Raw genomic sequence first — 25,404 nt, forward strand, 5'->3', positions numbered from 1 at the left:
TGCAAATGCATTCATAGGATCACCAACACGATTAGAACTTGACATATGCTTATTGAATTGAAGTGATTTTGAATCTTTGGATTAGAAAAAGTTATACCAGGAGGACTCTAGACTTGCCAGATAATAGTGATTGTCTAGCTGTAAAGTAACTATAAACCTTGATTTAGTTCAAGTATAAGAAGTGTCTGTCACTTATTCCTGACATATTAAGAATACACTTCCTGGGATTTAAGTACCAAGTTATTTGATCAGGTATGCTGTTAAGAAGTGACACATGCTTCACAGTTACCCAGTCAACATATACAATGTTGACTATTTCCTGGTTTGTTCAGTATGAGCCATTTGGGGATAAATAATCTACTTCTTTGCTTTCATCTTAACCTGGTTCATATAATAACATTTTTATCTATGAATACAAATTACTGGAATTCTCCGTATAATAACATTTCATCTCTGAATATAAATCACTAGAATTCTCAGCTGTAATTGCCTGGTAATACCAGAGTCAGTGTCTCAGGGAATGTAGCAAGTATCACTAAAATGAAAATATAAGAAATGTGTCATATTTTGAAGATAATATGGATGAAATGAAATATCTGTACATTTGGTTAAATATGAATGAGAGGAACTTGATGGCATTAAAGAGGTTGTAGGGTTCTTTTGAGGATTAGTGAAATAATGAATGGAAAGCACATAGCACACAGTCTGGCAACTACAAGTGTCCAGTAAATGTCAGCTATTAGTTATTGACAATCAATTACTAAGGTGAGTGGGCGGCAGGTGGTCCGCCTTTCTCTAGGCACCCGGAAAGAACGTATGTTGAACACTATATGACTAAGATGTTAGGGAGACTTCGTCTTGTCCACTGACGAGGGTCACTCTCCGGTTTGTAATTTCCGAGTGTCAGCATGGGGGCCAAGGACACCAGGGGCTTGGAGACTGCATAGGCTTCCTGCTGTGGGGGAAAACACCCAGGACAGCATAAGTAGCTGATGGTGCCTCCGTTTGGTAATTATTTTCCATGAGGCAACTAAAACTGGGCATCTTCTAATAACACATCATTTATTATAGAAAATAACAATATTAACTGGATTGAAAGAAGCCCCACCCTTTGTTGGGGTGGGTGGAGGATTACTTTAAGAGTAATTCCTGCACTTTCTTCTCCCCGTAGGCATTCCCATCCCACCTTAACTGTGCCAATAACATCATAGTGTCATCTGTCTACTTGGGTTTCCTTTCTACTTAGTCCATCACTAAAGCTCAGGTAGACTTTTTAGTTATTTCAATGACCTGCAAAATTTGATGCAACAGTGGCAGGGGTTCTCTTTCAACCAACTGAGTACTGATTTATAGAACAGACACAGAACTTATTATTTTTAAAATAAAAACTCCTGCAAAAAAATTCTTCCCATTCAAACCTCTCTGAGAAACATAAAATAATTTTTTGTTTTGTTTTGTTTTGTTTTGGGCAGTGTATTAGCAAATAAACACAGTGACTTCAAAGATTTCTATCCTGTTTTTATAAAACCTAAATAAGATCAGATGACTTGTGATTTACAGTCCCACAATCTTCCGTTGCTTCCCACTTTAAATAGAATATGATTATGACTAAAATCACATGAACTCAAACTTTTTAGCATTTAGAAAATAGGATGGATGGCTTGATGGCTGACAAGAGAGACTCTCAAGCATCAAGGCCCTTGATCCTTGATTACAGGTCTGAGGTATGACTATGTCCATTTGCTATGGCATTCTAGCATATTCTATCAGGGTGGAAGCAATAACAATAGCAGCAGAAACAGTAAAACAACCACCACAACTAACACTTACATAACATTTTGTACTTTGTGAACGACTTTCACTTGCATTTTCATTTTATTTGGACCTCACAGCAGCCTAGTGAGGTAAGTGCAATGGGCACTCATTTCCATTTACTTATCTTTCTATTTATTTGTACTCTCTTTCATTTTATTTAATTTTTAAAATTTTGTTTTTCAATTACAGTTTATATTCAATATTATTTTGTATTAGTTTTAAATGTGCAGATAGTAGATAATCGTATACTTTATACTGTTCTTCTATTTCCAGTATCCACCTGGCCCCATACAGAAACAGACTTATTTCTATATATGTTGAGGAAACGAAGGCTCAGAGAATTGAAGGGGCTTGCTTTACACTGTGCAACTAGTAAGTGGCATAGTTAGGATTCACATCTGTCTTTTGAATTTTTGCTCTAACACTCTAACTCAACAATGTCACTACTTTCTGGGGTCCAAAATAAAGTTTTGATTTTGACACCACTTGGTCCCATATTAGGGTTTTTACCCAGGCTCACATGCAGTTCCCTCTTCCGGGAGTGCTCCTTCTCAAGATCATTTGAGGACTCCACAGAGAGGGTGTCTAAAAGAGCCACTTTCCCACTGTATTAGTTTGCTAGACTGCTGTAACAAAATACCACAAACTGAGTGGCTTAAACAACAGAGATTTATTTTCTCACAGTTCTGTGAGGCTAAAAGCCCCAAATCAATGGGTGGGTGTCGCTGATCATTTTGAGGGCTGAGGGGAAGGTTCTGTTTCAGATTTCTCCCCTTATTTCACAGATAGCCATCTTCATAATCATATGGCATTCTCTGTGTATGTGTGTCAGCATGTCCAAATTTCTTTTCTTTTTCTTTTTGTAAGGAGTCTAGTCATATTGGATTAGGGCCAACTCTAATGATCTCACTTTAACTTGGTTACTTCTGTAAAGACTTTATCTCCAAATAAGGTCACATTCTGAAATACTGGGGGTTTAGATTTTAACAAATGAATTTTGGGGAGACACAATTCAAACTTTAACACCTGCCTCCTCAAAGCCATGTCACTCTCTATCCCTTTTCTTCCTGTTCCCCATCTCAGGTGGCATCACCACTTGTTAAGTTGCTCATGAATTCTCTCTTTTTGCCTGTTAACTACATCCAATTCATCAGGAAGTTTTATCAACCTGACCTTCAAAATATTGCCTGTACCCCAATACAGTCTTTCTACTCCAAACTACACTAATCTTTTGTTTGGACTAAACTGCCCATGTAGAATCTATTTTTCATGCAGAAGCAAGTGTGAGCTCTATAAAATATAAGTTATTACATGCCATTCCCTCTTTAAAGCACTGCCTTTAGAGCAAGACCTGAACTTGTTACATGGATGAAGAACTTGATATTTAAAATGTATTTAGGAGTCAGCAGGATCAGCATCATGTGGGAACTTGTTAGATATACAAAATCTTGGGCCCCATTGCAGAGTGACTATAGCATTTCAACAATATCCTTAGGTGATTTGTATACATTTTAAAATTTGAGAAGCAGTTACCTGGAGAGCCCTGTAGGACTGTGTCTTGGAAGTCATCTCCTTCCACTCTTACTCTTGTTCATTCCATTCCATATTCCGTTTTTTTGCTGTTCCCACTCCTTGGTGGCTCTCTCTCTGTGGAATGCCTTCTTACAGACTGCTCAATGTAAGAACACCACCCCCTCCTTCCACCATGTCACTTGTATCCACTTTATTCTGCTTTGTTTTCTGCACAGTCTTTATCACTATCTGAAAATGTATACGGATATGTATATCTAATTCTTATTTATCTCCATCAATAATATATAAACTTCATGAGATTAGAGATTATATTCACTGCTATGTCCTCCCAGGCAAAGAAGAATGGCTGACACATAGTAGATACTCAATAAATATTTGCTGAAATAATAAAGGTCAGGACTTTTGGTACAAGTATTTTGTTGTTGTTGTTATTATTGTTTGTTTGGTGCTGATTCAACTAATGATTTTCTATAATAAAAATACTCTTAGGCTAGTGTTGATGATACCATGGCATTTTACCAATTCACCACTTTTTATAATGTTTCCATTTGGGTTACTTTTCTTCCCTTCTCATCCCAATTCCCTTCTTCCTCACTGGCATAGCCATTGGGGTTCTTTTCCATTATACAGGCATTAAGAATGGCTGGGAGTGAGGCAACAGGCAGCTCCTGCTAAACTCTCCAAAGCAACATAAAATAGCATAGGCTTAATAATGACTTTATTGTATGGCAGTTACTGGCTAGAGCTTCTGGACTTGAAGTTTTTGAAATCAAAGAAAAAATCTTAAACTATCCAACCTTACTATAAATTCTTGGCAGTAACCTCAGCACAGATGGCAGCAACATTTCCAACTTTGCTTACACTAGGAAATGTGTCTCTTCATCTGTGAGACCTTTCTGGTCTCTAATGAACCAAAGAAATTCAGAAATATGATTATGTGCCAATGAGCTCTGATTAGCTCTTCATTAAGGAGAAGTTCTTACCCAAAATATTCCTAGAAAAATACATACATACATATATAATGCATATTAAGAAGCTATTTTACATTGAGGTAATGAGTCATTTGTTTCAATATGAATTTAAATCAGTTTTAATGTGGTCAAAACACAGGCCTTTCTTCAAAAGTCGCAGTATTCCTGCCAAGTCTCCTGAAGTGAATACTTCCTCAGGGTCACTCACTTTCTCTTCCTCAGTGCCCTTGGCTGGGGGAGCTGCCGTCTCCATGGGCCAAGTGGCACTGGCTCTGTTTTAGTTACCAGTTTTGTCTTTTCTACCAGGACCTCTTGTCTCCTTTTTATTTTAGTCTTCACATTGCCACAAGCTTTCCTCCAGTGTCAGTATGTGATTTAGGGAATGCACATAAACCAAACTATTCAGTCTAATATAAAATTAGGCATCGATGATTTTAAAAAAAGAAAAATATGGATTATCATGAAACAATTCAGAGCGGATGACCAGGTCCCAGGTTGGTGTGTGTCTGTGAAAGTTTATATCCATAAACTTTTTAAGAGAAATGCCACCATAGGGAAGGGACCAGTCATGCCCCATTCTCTGCTACCACTCAGCCTCTGGCTTATCAAGCTGAAGGGACTGATTATACCATGCTAGAAATGAGAACATTGAGGGGTGGGTTATCACAAATTGTTTTCTATCTTTACCACCAAGCACTAGTTCTAGGGTTACCAGTGGATGCCCCAAATTGTTGGCTAAACTGAATGGACAATTATAATATATATTGTGTCTTGGGACTCCTTTTTATTGAATTACCTTATACATTCTATATAGATTTTCCTTTCTTAAGAAATTCTCACACATTTCCCCCTTTGAAGTAAAATTAAGGAGAATGGGAGAAGAAAAATGCCTCTTATTTTTTAACTAAGGCAAAGAAAGGGCATTGTAATCAGTCCATGGCTCTCAGACAAAATGAGCTTCAGAGCGGCCAAACCTCAAGCCTCAGAACTGCTGCATCTCTGGTCCTCAGGGCCCCCATGTTGCAACTCTGGGTGGGAAGGCTATTCTAGGCTAGGTCAATGGCATGGTGGGGGTTGTGGATGTACAGCCTTCCAAGAATCCAGTGTCCCTGCTGTTTGCCACAATGAGACTCTCTGATCCTGATTAATTCAGTCAACACTTGTAAATACTTTAAAAGACAATAGAAAAAGGAGAGGGTTCTCTTCCTTTGGTTTTTAGTGAAACTAGTAGGCCATTTACTATGTGTCTAAGCTACCATTTAGGAAAGGAAGGAGTCTACCAGGGAAACACAGAAATAGAGATAGGCCCCTCTATTTAAAAAACAAAAACAAAAACAAAAAACTACTAAAGACAAATCAAGTAAAGAAAGAACTCCCTAGGAGGAAAAGCTTTCTAGAGATGTTTGCCAATCACCTTTCCTTGCTAAACCCCAACCACTTTAAAAATTATACTTCCTCTAGTTGACCTTTGTAAGTTAGATGAATATTAACCGTATGATTTATGTGGAACATATGTAACATATGGCAATAAATCTGTTTCTTGTTATTGCCCTAAATACATCCCTTCAGTACTCACTCCAGAAGAATAGCACATGCTTCTCCAAAGCTCTACTGCAAGCACTTTCCCCCGGTTTTGTTAATTTTTGATCTCTATACAACACAACCAGTATTTTTAAAATGAAAGTTAGATCACGTGACCCGAGTACTCAGAAATTCCCAGTGGCTCCTCATCTCCAGCAGAATAAATCCAGAGTCCCCACAGTGACTCAGGGGATCTTGCTCCCAGGTCCACTCAGTTCCTGTCCTCACTCCTGGACTTTGGCCACGTGTGCCCCTCTGCTCCTTGTGTTCTCCAAACACCCTCTGCTCAGGGGCTTGGTAAGTGCTGATCTTTTTACTGAGCATACTCTATGCTCACCCTCTCAGGGAAAGCTTTGGCTGTTCTATTAAAACTCTGCACCACCACCTCCACCCCTGCCATCATTACCTTACCTCTCACTGGCACTCTGCCTTATTCCTTCCACAGTAGAATTGCTTTTATTGTCACCTCTAAAATAATGTAGTATATAATTTATATTGTTTACCACCCATTTCCCTGCCCTCACAAACAACTAGAATCTAAGTTCCACTAGGGTAGGAATTTTGTCAGTTTTGTTCATTGCTGTTTTTTTTTTTTTCTGGGGCCTAGAAGAGTGTATATAGTTGGTAGTTACTCAATACCCATTTTTTTTTTTGGGGGGGGGGGACAAATCAGCAATATTAAGTCATGTAGCTATAGACTATTATGTGATACTAGAGGCCTGGTGCACAAAATATGTGCACGGAGGGAGGGGGTCCTTTAGCCCAGCCTGCACCCTCTCAAATCCAGTCCCTTTGGCCCAAAACCGGAAGTCAGACATCCTTTTCACAATCTGGGACCACTGACTCCTAACCATTTGCCTGCCTGCCTGCCTGCTTGATTGCCCCTAACCACTGGCCTACCTGCCTAATCCACCCTAACCACTCACCTGCCTGCCTGCTTGCTCCTAACCACTCTGCCTGCCTGTCTGATCATCCCTAACCTCGCCTGCCTGCCTGAGTGCCTAACCACTCAGCTTGCCTGCCTCATTGCCCTTAACTGCTCACCTGCCTGCTTGCCTAATCACCCCTAACCACTCTTAACTGCCTACCTGATTGCCCCTAACACCTCTGCTTGCCTGCTTGATCGCTCCTAACCATTCTGCCTGCCTGCCTAATCATCCCTAACTGCTTGCCTGCCTGGCTGATGACCCCTAACTGCCTCTGCCTCAGCCCCCCGCTGCAGCAGCTTCGTCTGGAAAGGACTTCTGAAATGATGTCTGGAAGGTCTTCAGCTGTCTAGTCTAATTAGCATATTATGCTTTTATCACTATAGATGTGATATGAGCTCTGGATTAACCAGGCTATGAGCACAATTTCATATAAAACAATATTGCCCCCTTATTATTAGTTTATAATTGTAGATTGGACATCTTAGCAGAGCACTGGTATTCAACACTGCTCTTTGCAATGACAACTGTAATGGTTGTAATTTAAAAGCTAGATATTTTAGGGAAGCCACTGAATTTCCTTCCAGCGGATGGTTTACTTTAAAAGTGGACCCAGAAAAAACATTTTTATTTGAAAAACAGATGGATTGCTAAAAGGGTCACAATATATTTTAATTTTCCTGTGAGAAAACAATCAACTAGATGATAGAGCCCAAACAAAGGCTTGCCTGTCTCTTAATTCTCAGCAAAGTTCTTCCACAGGGTCCTGTCCCTGGACAACCTCTCAGAACTTCTCTGGAACTGACAGAACCACAACTCATGCTGCTTTCAGCTCTCTCCTCGGTTCTTTTATCTCCCTTTCTTTCCTTTCCTTTTCTTTTCTTTCTTTCTTTCTTTCTTTCTTTCTTTCTTTCTTTCTTTTTTTTTTTAAAGTAGTGCTAGGTTCACAACAAAATCGAGCAGTCTATGTAGGGATCTCCTATATACCCCTTGTCTGGACATATGCACAGCCTTCCCTACTATCAACACCTCCCGGGAGAGTGGTACCTTTGTTACAGTCGATGAACCTACATTGACACATCGTTATCACCGAAATTGGAGTTTATATTAGGATTCACTCATGGTGTTACATATTCTATGAGTTTGAACAAATGTATAATGACATATAGCCACCATTATAGTATCATACAGAGCAGTTTCACTGCCCCAAGGTCCTTTTTTCTTTCTTTATTTTCCTACTATAAAATTAATACACAGTGATGGTTGGAAAGCTATAAAATACAGAAAAAATATGATGGATCAAGTAAGGTGTTTTTTTTTTTCTATCACTAAAATTATATACATACACATATACAAAAATTATATATTTGTAAAAACACAGTATACATGTAGTTCTTTATATAGTTTTATATCAGCCGTAACTACCTCTATCTGAGACAGACTTTAGGAAATACAGAGCCTTAAACATGTCTCCTTGTTTTTGTTTTCTGAATACTGCAAGTGTACTAACTGGTTATACAAAATAATTGCATACATACTTCATTCCCTTGACCAAAACTCCATGCTTTTTAGGTTCTAGCTAAGAAGAAAGGAACAAAATAGAAATCTTGAACTTGGAAATTTGAAATTGCTGGGTGTGTACATATACGTGTATCCTTGTGTGGGTACACATGTGTGTCTAAGGATGTTATATGTTATAATTCAGAAAACCTAAGGAAGTTCCACAGTGTTTTGTTTTGCATTGTTTTGTTACATTTGTGCAATGAACCCTTAGGCCATTCCTGATGCAACAGACTCGGCATGTTTGTTCTGGAAGGCTTCCATTTGCCATGGGACCACAAACCTCAGTTACTGACTTTCATATTATTTGGCAACTTCTGTGCTATTTCATGGGCTATTTGTTAATGGGTGGCACTTTTATCTATGACACATGGCACAGGATTGCAGGGATTACATGCACTCTGCATCGGCGTGTTCAGTCTCAGAAAACCCATTTGTTTGGGGAAAAGTGACTTTGTGACAAAAAAGTTCAATAACAGAGCCCCAACTCATTTCCAACATGTAGCAGCCAGAGTAGTGATTACCCAAAGTGCAGTTCATACTCTAAACACGTCTCCAATTATGTCTACTTCACTACTGGGATAAGTTATCCAAATTTTGGCATGTGTCTGGTTGAGGTTTTAGTAATGCAAACAAACAATAAGAAAATAATCTTTGTACCCTCAGAAATCAGAGAACCTAAAATCTCTTTGTTGAGCATTTGAAAAATACAGAGAGACAAAAGAAATAAAAGTTATGCTTGATCCCACCATCTGAAAAGCCCAAAACACGTCTTAAGTATTGAGAAATTATAATCTCACTAGACTCAATTCTGATATTGACTAATGGTGACCTGGACATACCCAATACTAAAAGAAAGAGATAAAAAGGAAAAAGGAAAATACTGTACTGCTTCATTCTTAGAGCAAGTGTGAATAAAATTCATGAAAACAGGCTTAAAGTTAGAATCCTTATGTCATGTGCTTCCATAGTAAGGGACTAGACTGTTAATTTTTTAGAATTAGATGCCTTAACTATAATTTTAATATTATAAATTCATACATGTAACTTCAGCTCTGTAAAAATTAGTTTATTGTATATCTTGTAGCATGAGAAAACAAGTTGGTGTGGGTAACTGTGCTGACTTCAGATCAATTCGAATATGTATTTCTCCCATGCATTGTGAATAAGGGCTTTGGGTTGATGTAAATTCTCAATAGCTTACTTACTTAGCTCATCATTTCTAGTCTAAGAATCAGTCTGATTCTTCTTGCTTTTTCATCACAATCTTTTGAATACAAAGCACCCAATTCTGTATTATGCTGATGATCCAATAAAAGTCATGATTCATGACTTACTGACAGTTATTAAAATCAAAACCTTTTTTTAATCAAGTGTTCCCCAGATAAATGTGTTAAAGATGTCTTTAAACCCATAAAAAGCTTATAAGCCTCTGCAATATGGAACAAGAGACAGTTAATAAGGCAACAGAACAACAGTAAGTCACGTGACATCAACATGCTTAATATATCTAAAATGAAAAGCCTTCTTACCTAGCATGCAAACACATTTGACATTCTGCTCAGGGCTTTCAAACAAGAGTTCACCACACCTCTGAAAGAAAAAGAAGAAAAAAAGCCATCATTATTTTAAGATTTCATACCAGCATTTTCAAGGCAACAAGTCCAAGTAACCTGATATTATCATGATATTATTCTACTCCTCATGTTCTCCTGGGTTACCTGAGGCTAGGAATTTATGTCATGAGTAGAGAATTCCCTGAAAGTAAAGTATTTGAGAGGTAAGTTGTGAATGATTTTTCCTGCGTGCCTCATGCCCCTGCCTAGTAATGATTCTGTGTGCTTCTAAGAGGAGGAATGGCCAGAGTGGGAGATATGCAATCCATTAGATCTAATAATATGAATTAATTCTTCTCAACATTGGTCCTTATATAATACCAAAGATATTCTAAACTAGCCACTCTGCAATCAAGCAGAGATATTAGTAAGCACAAAGTCAGTAGCCTATACTTAACTCTCTGAACTTGGGGAGAAAAACAGTAAGAAAATGATGAAAAAGTGGCACTCATAAGTGCTTCTCCCTAACCCAGAGACTTATGAAAATATCAATTTTCTTGTCTATATCCTAGTTTTAACTTGCTGGTTAAAAGTTTTATATAAGGCAAGCTCCAGAGATATCAGTTATTTCAGACTAGACCACATTTATGTATGTGATTGCCAAATAGTTGGTACCTGCATATATTTTTAAAATCCTCCCAAGAAATAAGAAAATAATAAATAGAAAAATTTATAAAGAACATGCACAGGCAATTTTATGGAAGAGGAAATTTGAATGTTCAATAAACACAGAATATATTCAATCAATCATAGTAGTAATTAGGAACCAATAAATTAAAGATAAAATGAGGCCTATTTTGAACTCACTGATATGGCAACACTTAAAAATTTGGCAATAACAAGTGTTATAAAAATGTACAGAAATGAATACTCCTACATGTTATAGGTTAGAATATAAAATGATAGAGCTATTTTGGAGAAAAATTGGCAAAATTTTATTAGATTCTACTTTAAAAGATTACTTAAGTTGAAATGTGCATTACTCTATAGCATAGCAAGTCATCTTCTAAACTGATAATCAGAAAAATTTTCATATATAACTTTAATGTCCAGCTACAAAATAGATAAATAATATGTTATTCACACCTTGGAATACTACCTGGTAGTAAAAATGAATGAACTAGGACTACATACACTGTAAAAACATATACATAATTGTCTTATATAAATATTCATACTGTATAATGTTCAAATATTATAAAACATTTAATGTTAAAATCATAAAATATATATAATTTTAAAATAATATAATACATATCTAATATTTAAATCATATAAAAATAAAATGTTAGGCAATAAACTATTTTTTATCTTATTGAAAATATCTAAAAATAGTACATATAGTTTACAGATACATTAATTTACAGGAATAACATAAAAACAGGGAGTGAATAATGAACATCAAATTCAGGGAGAGGGAAGATATACAGAATAATGAATGCTGAAGGGCATTCAGGACTTATCAACTTTTTCTATGGTGTAGTCTCCCCTTATCCATGGGGATGCATTTTAAGAATCCCACTGGAATTCTGAAACTATGGATAGTACTGAACACAATATATATTATATGTTTTGTTTTTTTTCTACACATAATTGTGTATGATAAAGTTAAAGTTATGAATTAGACACAGTAAGAGATTAATGAATAAAATAGAATTATAACAATATACTGTAATAAAAGTTATATGAATGTGGTCTGTCTCCTTCTCCATCTCAGCAAACTAGCATGAATTTCATTCTTATGGTATATTTTAGAAATATCAGCATGCAATATTTTTTTTTTTTTTGAAGAATTAAACATTCACCTTTTTACTTAAAGGAAGCATTTTATGGCTTCTCTTTGGCATATGTGAATTGTCAGCATCACTGGTCTGCAATCTGAGGCCATTTTTAAGTAAAACTAGAGGCCCATTGCACAAAATTCGTGCACGAGTGTGAGTGTGTCCCTCAGCCCAGCCTGCACCCTGTCCATTCTGGGACCACCTGAAGGATGTCCGACTGCCTATTTAGGCCCATGATAGGCAGTCGGACATCCCTCTCACAATCCAGGACTGCTGGCCCCCAACTGCTTGCCTGCCTGTCTGCCTGACTGTCCCTAACTGCTTCTGCCTGCTAGCCTGATCAACCCCTAACCACTCCCCTGCTGGCCTGATTGCCCCTAACTTACCTCCCCTGCCAGCCTGGTCACCTCTAACTTCCCTTCCTTGCCAGCCTGGTTGCCCCTAACTATCCTTCCCTGCAGGCCTGGTTACCCTCAATTGCCCTCCCCTGCTGGCCCGGTCACCCCTAACTTCCCTCCCTTGCCAGCCTGGTCGCCCTTAACTGCCCTCTCCTGCTGACCTAATTGCCCCCAACTGCCCTCCCTTGCAGGCCTGGTCCCTCCCAACTACCCTCCCCTGCTGGCCTGATCGTCCATAACTATCCTCCCCTTCAGGCCATTTTGTGGTGGCCATCTTGTGTCCACACGGGGGCAGCCATCTTGTGTGTTGGAGTGACAGTCAATTTGCATATTTCCTTTTTATTATATACAATAAGGATGACTTAAACACAAGCACCAAGATACTGTGACAGCCATCTAATTATCAAAGTGGCTACTAAGTGACTAACTGGCAGAGAGTGTATAAAGCATGGACATGTTGGACAACAGGATGATTCACATCCGTAGTGAGAGGGCATGAAATTTCATCATACTTACTTAGAATGTCAGGCAATTTAAAACTTATGAATTGTTTACTTCTAGAAATGTTCATCTAATATTGTCAGACCACGGTTGACAGTGGGTAATTGAAACCACAGAAAACAAAATTGCAGATGGGTGGGTGGGGAGAGAACTACTGGAATGGTTTGCTCCTTAAATTATTCTCTAAGCTGTTTTCTATGCTTCAACTATTTCTTAATAAGAAAGAATTGCCCCCATATTCAACACTCAAAATATAAAAATGGCCCTTTGCATACTGCTCCTTGGCACCACTTTACCTTGGGCTTTCAGAGGCCACTTAGTACCAGGCTGAACTTGTTCTCACTATATAATTTTAGTAAGATGGAAGACCTGCTACTCTGCCCATTTTCCTCTTTCTTTCACTGTTCACAGCTTGTTTAATTTCACTCCTGTCAATCTTTATTGTAGTAGTATTTTCCGTCTTGGTTGGAAATCCACTTATGCTCAGGGCAGTCTTGTTATATGCAGATTTTCAATTGGATGGGGCATCAGCACCCCTAACTCCCACTTAGTCAAAGGTCAACGGTATCTACAATACATACTTTATAAGACAATGTGAGAATTCATGTTCTTCACCCGTAACTAAGAAATCTGCTGGCACCAACAAGGGCAAGTTGAGAGGGGAGAGGATGGCTCAATAACATTCAAATCATCCCATATTTTGGAGTGGCTTACGTTGTTTCACAAAGAGATGAGCAATTGGCTCTGGACCATGAAAAGGGAACAAATTGCTTGGGTGAGTCAAGAAAATGGATTTGCAGAAGAGGAAGACAGTGAGTCTGAAGGTTGCAAAAGGGCATTAGATACTGCACGGAGAGTATTATGAGTGATGTTTATCTTGCCACTTTAATCTCTTCATGCTTCATTTCTTTGTAAGTAACAAGGAATGCTAATATATGCCACAAAGCCATATCAGAAAGCAAATGTGAGGATTAATGACCGTGGTGTCTGGACTGACTGTCAGTTCCTGTTTTGTCTGTGTTTTGGCAGAGGTTAAAAGCTTTCAAATTGCTAGCATCCATTTCCTGCATCACCTGCTTTTTAAAGTTGTATTTTTTTTTATGACCTGAAAGAGTTAATAACTATTTTTAAATGAAAGATCATTTAAACTGTTTTCAATTTCTTGGCAAAAGAAAGGGTTAGCGAGCAAGTTCTATCAGGTCACATTCCGGGCTCTATAAGGAAGTAACGGGAGTGGTTCCTGACCCCTTGTTAATGACAAAACCCACACATGTGCTAGGACTGAAGAGCTTTCCTTTTTATAGTTGCAGGGACTTGTAGCAAAAGATGGCTGGAGATTGCATAACTTCTCACAGCTACCCAAAGCATAAGAGCAGCCTTACATATGTCCCTCAAGAGCCAGATGGGGTGGGTCTTGCTCTCTTTCCTGGACACAAAATCAGGAGAAGTTTCTTTTTCTTTTCTTTTTTTAAAAAAAATATATATTTCTTTATTGATTTCAGATAGGAAGGGAGAGGGATAGAGAGAAACATCAATGATGAGAGAGTATCATTGATCAGCTGTCTCCTGCACACCCCCCACTGGGGACCGAGCCCACAACCTGGGCATGTGCCCGGGGCTGGAACTGAACCCAGGACCCCTCAGTCCTCAGGCCGACACTCTATCCACTGAGCCAAACCGGCCAGGGCCAGGAGAAGTTTCTGAAACTCCCATGAAACATGCATTCCTTAATAGCCCTGGCTTGCTAGGGTTCACTAACCACACAAACTAATGACTGAGCAGCAAGGGCCGTCAGGGTGGCCCTTCAGGTGACTTTGAGGCAGTCCTCTTCCTGGTCTTATTTCTCTGGCTGCCTGGGAAATGCCTGAGGCACTTCTAACTAGTTCTTTAATTGCCCTGCTTTGTAAAGTTACCTGATAATGGTAATAGATTTTTAAGCAATGCCCAAAGGGGAATCTGATTCTGATTGTTCTCAAGACTTGGGGGGGGGGGGGGAGACAAAAAACAAAACAAAACAAAAAAACAACCCTGACTGTTTCCAGTGTTTTTTCTCATTGATCCTAGTACTTAAGGAGCCTTGTCTGCCAGATATCTGCTTGTTGCGCCACCAAGAGTTTTGACCCAGTTTAGGAGATTAATTGGGTTATATATATTGGGTTAAGCCATGGGGTCCAAGTTTCAGAAAACTGCAGGATCTGCCATAGGGGAAGGCTTCATGCCCTCCTGGGTTCTCAGGTGCTTCCACCTTTCTCCCTTGCAGAATCTCCAGCCAGACTCCCCTGTTGTAAGGCCTTGACTTTGATTTGGTTGTGATCACCAGGCTTATACCTAATTCTCAGATTCTCATCTCTTCATAGAATCTCCATCTTGGTTTTGTCTTCTGTGCCTGAAATACTGAGACCAACTCTTCTTGTTAATGCCCATTTCTCCCAGTCAACATTGCCTCCAAATAGGAGGGCATAGTTTTCAAAATCTCCTTCCAAGGGGCTAGAGTCCTGCCAGGGACAGATCCACCTGGATCATGCATTCCTCCCTTAGCAAATAGGATATGCTGCATAGGAATTCATGTGTAATGCCTATCACTCTCTTGGACCATAAAGAAGAAAACCACTTTTACAGTTAGTGTTGCTAACATGCCTAATGATTGCAACTCTGGTGTCTTATACATACCAGGCCCTTAAGAAAAAGTTGTGTACCAGCTAACATATATTCAGCCCACTCTATGAGCTAAGTGCTGTACATCTAGCATCTCATACTTTTATTATACTGTTTTAAAAGAGTAGAAAATTGAGGGATAGAGACCATACAGTAGAGAATACTTCCTTCCAATGAGTGAGAGAATGAAAGCTGACAGCTTATCTGATGCTTAGAAGTAAAAAACATTAGACAGTAAGATGTTCACACATTGTTCAGTTAGCAGTACTTCTGGCTTTCTTCAACCAGTTTTTTTTTTTTCTGTCTCAAAAAAAGCTTTCCTAGTCTTTATTTTCATACATATTTACTATCATCAGTATGCATTAGTCTCTCAGTAGGCCTCCTACAACTAATCGTTTTAGGGCAGGTGTCTTGATATCTTTGGATGGGAGGAAACATTAGCAATTAAAACCCAAAACAGAAATCCTTGTTGCTTAGAGGTTTCCCCAGTGTCAGCTGAGGTAATACTGCTTTCTGCAAGCAATTAATGTCAAATGCTGTCAGCAAATAAGTAATACATGGTGATTTTCTGGTTATTTCTTTCTCATCCTTAGAGTGTTATTTTATAGCAGCAAGGAATCTAATACATGGAAGTAGATGCTTGTAAAATCACCGGAGGAGCCGGCTAAAGGACGGGCCTCTCAGAAAAAGTGCAAAACTGGCGTACGAGGGACGCTGTGGTAGGCTACCATTGGGAATGTGAAGAAGCAGGAGGCATCGCTGAAGTTGTTGGCTTCAAGGACACTTTGCCATGGCAGTGGTCCAGGCATTAGAAAGCTATTGGCACAGTTGCCTCTTGACACCCATGTTGCTAGTGACGAAATGTTGGATGCTACTGTAGAAATGCAGAAAACCCCAACATTTCCATGACTGTGCTTGCTAGATCATTAAACCAAATCAAAACAAAAAGAGCCCATGACCTGTAGATTCATTTGGAAAAAAACCTGAATTTGCTAAGCTGAGGAAGTGTTAACTGCGGCCACTATTTGGTAGAAAGTGAAGTACATGTCACCTATGCCAGGAGCAAAAGAGACAACCTGCATGGGCCAGGCTTCAGTGCAGGCTGCCTTCATCCCCACCCTCACTCCATCGCTAAGTACTTAATTCCTGCCAGTTTGCCATAGAAGAATTTCTCTAGTTGAGGTCTGTAGTTAACAAGACACATGCCTGTATGGTGATGCATCTGTTGTATTTGATCACCCTTGAACCCCTATGCACTATCATGATTATTAATGCATAATGGGCACTCCCAATGTTAATTAAATAAATAAATAGATAATTATTTACTGAAATTCTGTGGGCTATACTTGAGATTTAAGATTATCTGGGTAGCACCAGAAGAGACTTCTTTTCCTGGAGATTTAAGTATGTATACTGGTAAATGCTGCCATCAGATGCAGCCACAGAATATGGAGCTGCAGTGGGGAGATGAAAGGGGAAACTTGACATTGAGAAGACATTTTAAAACATCTGCCTCACCTCTCATCTCACATTCCACCACCCCCCCCCCCCCCCCAAAGAACTGAATGATACTAATCAAAGCCAGACTTCCAGGAGATAGGCCTAGAGAGAAAATGTTTTAGGTCTCTAGATCATAAAAAAAAAAAAAAAATTAATTAAAAAAAAAAAAAAGCTTCTGTTAAGAGACCAAACTCCCTAAAAGGCATGGAAGCTTGCAACTTCATTAATCTCTATCAAATGAGTAAATGAATAAGTGATCATTCAAAATTAATCAGTATTGGGTACCTACACTGTTCAGGCACTATACCATGGGTATGGAGACAAAATCCAATGAGATTAGACTAGATGCTATCTCAGGAAGCTAATATTTTGGTCTGAAGTAAGAATATAGAAGGCTACTTTTGGTGGGCACCCAAAGCTACTTAGGGCTATCAGAGATATCTTCCAAAAAGAGATGATCACAGGCCTGTCTGAAGGATAGGAAGGAGTTGGCTGGCAAAAGAGGGGGCCCATTTAGGCAGAGGCAGCAAGGCCCAGAAACCCTTTCAGGATCTTTCAAGCAGCCGCTGAGTATGGGAGCAAACTATGCTGTGTCACAGTTGAGATTGGAGGAAACTAGGGTCTAATAGTAATTAAAAAAAAGAAAAAATCTGGACTGGCTAGAGAGGCCAGGTTTGCTTTTGAAGAGCAAAGATGCTTAATGAATTCTTTTAGGTTTGTAACAAATAATTATGATAGCTCTTAACAATAGTATTGGCCGCAATCTTTTTATCCATTTCTACCTTAGAATGGGTACCAAGCCTGAGGTGTTCCTTATTCCTTCTTTTTGGATTCTTACACACAATGGCTATGAGCAAAAGGACAACTAATCACACAGTTGAAACCTCATGCTGGATGGACTCCTGCTCCTGCCGAAGCCATTAGCACCCTGTCTTGAACCCATCATAGTGGCCCCAGCTCCCAGAGGGTGCGTGTTCAGGGTCTCCTACTTTACAGTGGCCCCCAAGTCCACCTACAGTGTGGGTGGCACAGAGAGGCCTGAAACTCTGAACACTGTGGCAGCCTTTGGCACTCTGGTGCCAGAGGACAGCACATTTGGAACCGGGACTGATTTCAGCTCGAGCTCATGTTTTCCTTTCTAAGTTTTTCCAGTGAAGGAGCAGATTTCCATCCCAGGGCAGGCTGTTAAAACGTCAGACTAATAAGTTTTCAACAACCTGTCACTGCAGATCTCCAGCAACAACCTGGCACTGCCTTTGAATTGGGGCCTCCTGGTCCAACCCAACCTCAGCCAGTCAAAATAAGAGGCACACCAGCAAAAGAACAAAAAAAAGATAATCACCTCGAGCTGAAATTCTTAACAAATCCATTGTCGCCAACAGTCAGCAGCATATCTGTGGTCCACATAACCCGAGGTGACCCTGCAGGAAGGGCCATCCCCCATAAACCTCTAATTAGCTATGGTTAGAAGTGACTTGAAAGATATTAATGCTATTGCTGTTGGAAACGAGCCTACCGGCTTTTAACAGCTTTGTTTTCTTCTTCAGTCAAAGAACAAAATGTTAGCTCAATGGCGTATGCTTTCTATTAGAGAAGTGCCAGCAGCAGCAATCTCCAGAGAGTCTCTCAGCGTTTTATTACACACCCCTATTTTTAAATGTTTAAAAACTACTTATTATGAACCAAAACTTGGGAAACCTGGTTTCTGCCCAGGAGTAAAAATTTTTTTGAAGTCACCAAGCAAATGTCCAGAACGCAGAACAGGGTTTTCTGTCATTCCAAGCTTGGACAGTAGAGGGCAGTAGAAAGGCCATCATACTAACTATGTACATGGTCTGGTTGGATTCCCTCTGGGAGTTGCTGGGGTCATGGTGCACAGGGTCAGAGTCACTGTTTTGAGTTGCATCCTCCAGTTCATGAAGTATTTCTTCATGTGACACCTTGGCTTTTATTAGACACATTGAAAACCACATTTTTCATTGTGCAAAACAACAACTATAGCCTCCCGGCAAGCACAATCTTACTAGAATTTGTGCCTGTGAAGGCTGATAGAGGTGGAATATAACTGGGTTATCTCCTTAGCACACCCAGTTATCAGGACTGGTATGCATGTTGGTCTAAGGCAGTGGTCGGCAAACTCATTAGTCAATAGAGCTAAATTTTCAACAGTACAACGATTGAAATTTCTTTTGAGAGCCAAATTTTTTAAACTTAAACTTCTTCTAATGCCACTTCTTCAAAATAGACTCTCCAAGAACTTGGTATTTTGTGGAAGAGCCACACTCAAGGGGCCAAAGAGCAGCATGTGGCTCGAGAGCCGCAGTTTGCCGACCACAGGTAAGGCACTTTGGGCATAATTTTGGTATGGGTGCTGAGCCTTCCCTTTTATCAGACATAAATACCCATGCCACAAATCTTGATAGATAGAGAAAAAAATTATGTCAAAAATTTGCAATACAATTTCATCGTTTGTTTACCTTCTCAGGACCCTAATTGCTGGTAACTAGCATCAGCTAGTTTTTCAGAGAGATAGACATGTCTGTGAAAGCAAACAACTAAAGCCATAAGCATTCAGCTCACACAGAGCAAGTTTAAAAAGAGGAAGTCCGTAGCCATTTTGCTTTAGAGTAAACAGGAAGCAGTACAGATTGTTACATAAAATGGAAAGACCTCATATTGGGTTCAAATACCTCACTAACTGTGTGATCTTGGACATATTATTGCTTATCTTTCTGAATTCACTTGTAGAGCCGAGGGAGTAACAATGTTCACCCCTCCAGTGAAATAATGTAATATACTAGTATATGAAAGCATCTTGTGTACTCTGAAACCCACAAGGGGACTTGCTGTGTGTGTTGTTTGGTGGAAGGAAGGAGGTGGAAGTAGGAGAGGGCCATCTGGCTGAGTTGCATACAAGATAGAAAACACAGTTCTAATACTCCAAGTCATGGCATTTTATGAGAGGAAATTTTTACTCCTCTCATGTTGGAGAGCACCAGACCCTCAGAGGGCAACCTGTAAAACCGATGGTCTAAAGAACAGAGGTTGGCAGGGCAGGATTGGGCAAGAAGCTTAGAGCTGGGTAGAGCAGTATCCTTTAAGAGGGAGAGAGAGCAGAGTCTAATGCAAGGTGCTGATCTGAAAGAATGCAGGAAAGGAAGATGGACTGCGTGAGGATCTGCAGCTTGGACAGGACATCTCCAGCACTGAAAACACACACTATTAATCTGTGAGGGATCTAGGTGGTGACTGTGGCCAACTAAGTCATTTACAGATGTAGCAAATGAACAAGTCCCCATGGACTTAGGGGACTTTGGATTCCAGGGTTTTATGATGATCCCAATATGGGCTCTTGAGTTCAAATCAAGACTCCAGCATTTACTAGAGGTGTCACTTTGAGCAAGTAACCCAATAATTCTCTGTCTCTATTTCCTTATCTGTAAAATGAAGATAATATTACTGCCTGCATCTTTGAGGATTAAATGAGTGTTAGTATATATTAAGCACTTATAATAATACCTGGTAAATCTAAGTACTCAATAGTTTTTACATTTAAAAATATATAATTATTTTGAAGAAGAGAAATCATGAAAACCATGGCTTTTTTTTTTTTGCAGTTGCCATCCAGTGTTACTCCACATTATCTCCTTAATCTAGACCTTGAGCCATTGTGCTGGGCAGCCTCAAGTCCCCTGAGGCATGCATAAAGGGACAGAAGTCTGCAGCACATGTGAGATAGAAGCGCCCAACAAATACTTGTTTAATGAATGAATGGAAAATGGGAAGGAAAAGAGAAGATTGAAAACTGGGCCAATTCTTACTAGAGCTATTTTCAGTTCCTGCAAGGGAAGGACTGAATGCTCTAAAGTCTCATTTAAAAAAATATTTCATTCAAAAGACTAATTTTCCAAACCTTCATTGGGGATTTCCATTGAAGCAATGGTGCTAATATATCTGCTTATCCTGAATTTATTAAATAAATTAAGCAGAACCTATCTCTATTTTGATTCCATTATTCTCAAATTAATTGTGCATGTCTATAATCCTAATTAGGGAGGATTAAGCTGATTTGTAGTGGAAATGTTTCATAGGAACCCATGAAAGGGGGTTCCTATAGACTATTTAGTTACTAGACTGAGGCCCAGAGATTTTCTAACCCTATCTGATGCACAATTACCCTTGGCATTGAGGAAGGAGAGAGAACCCAAATGGGTTTGGGAAAGACAAGGTTTCTCAAAGTTGTTCACATATACTGGCCACATCCTTGAAAGATGTGTAAGAGTTCCTGAATACTCTATTCTGGTTGGATAGGGCAGAGAGGAACTAATATTCAACAAGTACTCAGTGGGAGTTGAAGACACAAGATAAGGGTATGTGTTCAGGGTAAGGTAAACTGTAGATGCAAAAGCCTAAAGGTAACTGAGGAAGGAAGTTAAGAATGACTAAAAGGAGATGAGGTTCAGATAATCAGGAGAACTGGGTAATGGAGGGACACCAGACTGGGAAAGTTGGCAGGGACCAGATCATGAATGACCCTGTGGGACTTCATTTAGTGATTGGACATGAGCCTGGATTCCACAGGCCATGGATCTGAACAAAGTCACTGCAGGTCACAGGCCATCTGTTCAAAACTACAAAAATTCCAAAAGTGTTTAGAAAGCTTTTATAATGGGGATACAGTGCAGCAGACAAATCTCCTGACCCACATTGCTTCTTACCACACCTGGCAGTATCATCAGGTAGGAAAAGGGTTCTGCTATGTGAGGCAGAACCTCATATTGAGGGTTTAATGACAATTCCATCATTTTCCCTAACAATCATAGTTTTGACAATCAGTAATGTTAGGGAATACCACCAGAATGTTCACCTGTTTTGACCCTCCAGTATTAATTACCTCTCGCAGGGGGTTCACAGTTCAATAGATTTCTTTGAATTCAGTGTAATCCAGTGTGGCCCTTATGAATAGTAGTAGATCACTGAAATGAGAATGTGACTTGGCAAGGTTCTAAGTCTAGCATGAATATATTATGAAGACCAGGGCCTTTCAAACCATTCCTGGAGTGAAGACAGAACACATGGAAAGGGATGACTAGTAGTCAAGCTCCTGGATTCCAGAAGATGGCGGAACTGGTGCTCTAAACAAAAGGTCCTTCCATGACACTTGGAAAGGAACCTCAGAAACCACTGGGTGAGCATGCTCTACTTTAAGAAAGTCATTCCTTTACTTGACTGTCCCTGTCAGAGTGAAATCTGAACCTGCCCTTTAGGCTGGCATACCATGGAGCAATGTCTCCGTTTGTCCCCCAGCCACCTTGGAAGACTGCCACTGTGAGCACTCGAAACAGCTGCTTTTTTTTTTTTTTTTTTTTTTTTTTGGTCTGACCTGTGTGTTGCCAATAATTTGTATTCACAATTACCAAACTGCAGCCATCTGGTCGAAGTGTCCAAGCTTTAGACATTGGTTTTCTCAATTTACACTGCAACTTCAAAGCTACTTTATATGACCCTATAGACAGTGAACGCTTAATAGATAATGTCAGCAGTATCTCCAAGTCATTATACAGACGTCACAATTCAGAGACTCATGGGATCTCATCCAGCCTGTAACTGAATGAATATTTACTCAGGACAAAGGAGTACTTATAATGTGCTCCTTGCAGCTCACTGCAGTAATGCTCCTGTACATAAACCAACAATTAAATGTAATCCTATACACTTATAGTTTTGAAAGAAATTCAAACCAGCCCTTGGAATGAAATAACCCCAGCGCTAGAGAAAATGACTTCCAGAACATCAAGCCTCACATACAAACACAGGGCCTCTGAGCCACAAAAGAACAAACACTTTTCCACAGGGATAAGGGCTCGCTGTTGTGCTACCACTTGTGAGGTCAAAGATCCAGATGTTCCCATAGACAGTCAAATAACGATTACTGGTCAAACTGTATTGACCATCTCTACATGGGCAGCTCTGAGACATGGAATTGGCCTCAGAAAGGAGATTTCTATAAATTCTGTAATCAATAGCAACCCCAGGTGAGAGCTGAAAAATTCAAAATTTTACAGAAATGACAGGTTTCCTAAGTTGCCAGTGAAGATGAAAATTCATGAAAAAGAAAGTATATTTTGCTAGTAGCTATATTCTCCTTTGGTGTAGCTTACTGAACCCCACAGTGTATTGTGAAAGCCACCTTCTCTTGGGCCTGTCACTTTCCATGAAAGTAGAAATCTCCTTGTCTAGTTCATTGCTGTTCTCAGCACCTAGAGCAACATCTGTCACATCACAGGCTCTCAGTAAATACTGCTTAAAACAAAGAATGAACAAATGATTTGGCACAAAAATATACCTGATTCAGTTATTACTATATGGCAGTCAAGTTAAAAGTCTATGAGATGGTGAAAACTCAGATTAAAAGAGAGGAACAAGAGAATAAAGTTACACTTAAAATTTAAATAAGCTTAAATTATAAGTTTTAATGCCATTATACCTTTGAGAAGTTGGTATCTGAAGTTGTGCAATAAATCTACTATTTATGCATTAAGTAGAGTACATTTAAAGGCAAAGATTTCTCTAGGTATTATATTTTGGAAAGATAATTTTTCCCGAAAATCAAGAATCAGCAGCTCTTTCCATGGACAAATATATTAGTTAAATATATTTAACTATATTAAATTTGTTTTAAATTTATTTAAATTTGTTTAAATATTGATATATTAAATTTGTTTTAAATTTTCTTGGTCAGAGTCCATATCAGGAAAATATATTATGGGTAATACCTATTGATATATTCTGTCTCATTAGTATATGCTTACAGGATTAAACCAGCAAAGTGTTTCAAATGTTTGAGATGAAAAATTGTATAAAGGATCACTTGGGGATTACTTGGGGGTAGTAGGCACTGTGCTGTTGATGTTTGTAATTCTCATTGTAATCATTCTATTTCTTCAAGACCCTCTACAGCCTTCTCAGAAATAGATTTGAGATTTAATCTTATTAGTATCAGTGAAATGAAGGAATCCTTAAGATCATGCTTAATTAGCTTCTCAGTAAATCTGCCTGTGAAACTGACATTGCAATATGACATATATTCATCAATTAATAATTCTCATTAATTACCAGATAATCAGCAAACTAGCAGATTTTGGTTATATTGAAACTTTTCAATCTGTCATTAAATAATTTTCTCTATGCATTCCTAGCAAAGCAAGAAGGAAATTAAATACAAAAGAGCAACCTTAAAAATAAAGTAATGCATATAGATCCATGTATTAAGAACAGGGACTGTGTCTGAACTTTGAATCACAGCAGAATGTCTGGCATAAAACAAGTACCCAATAAATGATCTTTAATGCATGGTTAAATTAAGAAAAAATCATAAAATCATATGCGAATGAGTGCAATCATTAGTTAACAAATTCTACTAAACTCAGACATATCAACACAAGCATTTCTGGACATCACTGTTAAGTATGAAATGTGTGTGTGTGTGTGTGTGTGTGTTACCCCTATATATAATATCCATACACATATACGAAGTATATCACATGACTGTGCTTACTAATATGCTTTAGTGTTGTGGTTAATAGCATCTAATGATAACAGTGAGTTTTGAGTCCCAACTCCATTATTTCTTAGCTCCTTGACCTTGGAAATTGGCTTATTCCTTCTCTCTATGTCTCTGTTTCCTAACCAAAAAATAAAATAAAAATACAATACAGAGTTGTTATGAGATTGAATGAGTTAATACACATAAAGTTCTTACTGTAGTATCTGGTACAACAGAAGTAAACACTATATACCATCTAAGACTATTATACTCTTACAGTCTATGCTTCATTAGGTCAAGAAAACAAAGAAGGAAAAGCCTTACATTTTGTTCTGGATGTTGCTGCACCTTGCCTACCCATTAAAAAGTGAATCTTGTGTCCTCTGTTTGTATTGGCAAATCTTTGAGACAGAGAGCTGGGGCTTTAGAGTTCAAAAGTTCACGGGGGGAATTTACCAGCCATATGACCTCAGGGAAACTTCTGAACTTGCTTTATCCTCTCTAAAATGTGATAAAACCTCTATTTCATAGGGTTGTCCCAAGGATTTAGATGTGATCAGACAAGTTCCTGGCTCAATAGTATGATATGTTTGTAGGCATCTATGCAGTTATATTTCTCTCTCTGTTTTTTTTTGTTGTTGTTGTTTTTTTTGTTTTTTTTGTTTTTTTTTTAACTTCCTTCCTTCTTCATATGTTCAAATTATCCCTATTACTCACGGTCCAGATAAAATGGTGATCTTTTATGAAGTTTTCCTGATTCTTTCTGAGCCTAAGTTAACCTTTTTCTTTTCTGAATTTACTATAATTCTTGTAGGCATTTTCTACTTCCTACTTCACATTTTCATTAATCTTTGTTGGATCATGAAGTCTTTAAGGTTTGAATCCAGATCTATTAATACTTTACTTATATATCCCATATATATTTATTGCCCATTCAGCCTCTGGAATAATATGTGTGTGTGTGTGTGTGTGTGTGTGTGTGAGTGTATCTGAGTTCATGTGTATGCTAATGAAAAATGTT

General features: G+C 38.8%; 1 protein-coding gene across 1 annotated transcript in view; it reads right to left on the reverse strand.

The window, feature by feature from the left end:
* PDE7B (phosphodiesterase 7B) overlaps positions 1-25,404 on the reverse strand; it is a 261,989-nt gene that overhangs the window by 174,506 nt on the left and 62,079 nt on the right. The window contains exon 2 of the mRNA XM_084890685.1: positions 9,919-9,979. Coding sequence (XP_084746811.1) covers positions 9,919-9,979 — 61 coding nt within the window. The remainder of the gene's footprint in view (positions 1-9,918; positions 9,980-25,404) is intronic.

This window comes from Pipistrellus hanaki, assembly GCF_964339955.1.
Source record: "Pipistrellus hanaki genome assembly, chromosome: 7".
In the NCBI taxonomy this organism is placed as follows: domain Eukaryota; kingdom Metazoa; phylum Chordata; class Mammalia; order Chiroptera; family Vespertilionidae; genus Pipistrellus; species Pipistrellus hanaki.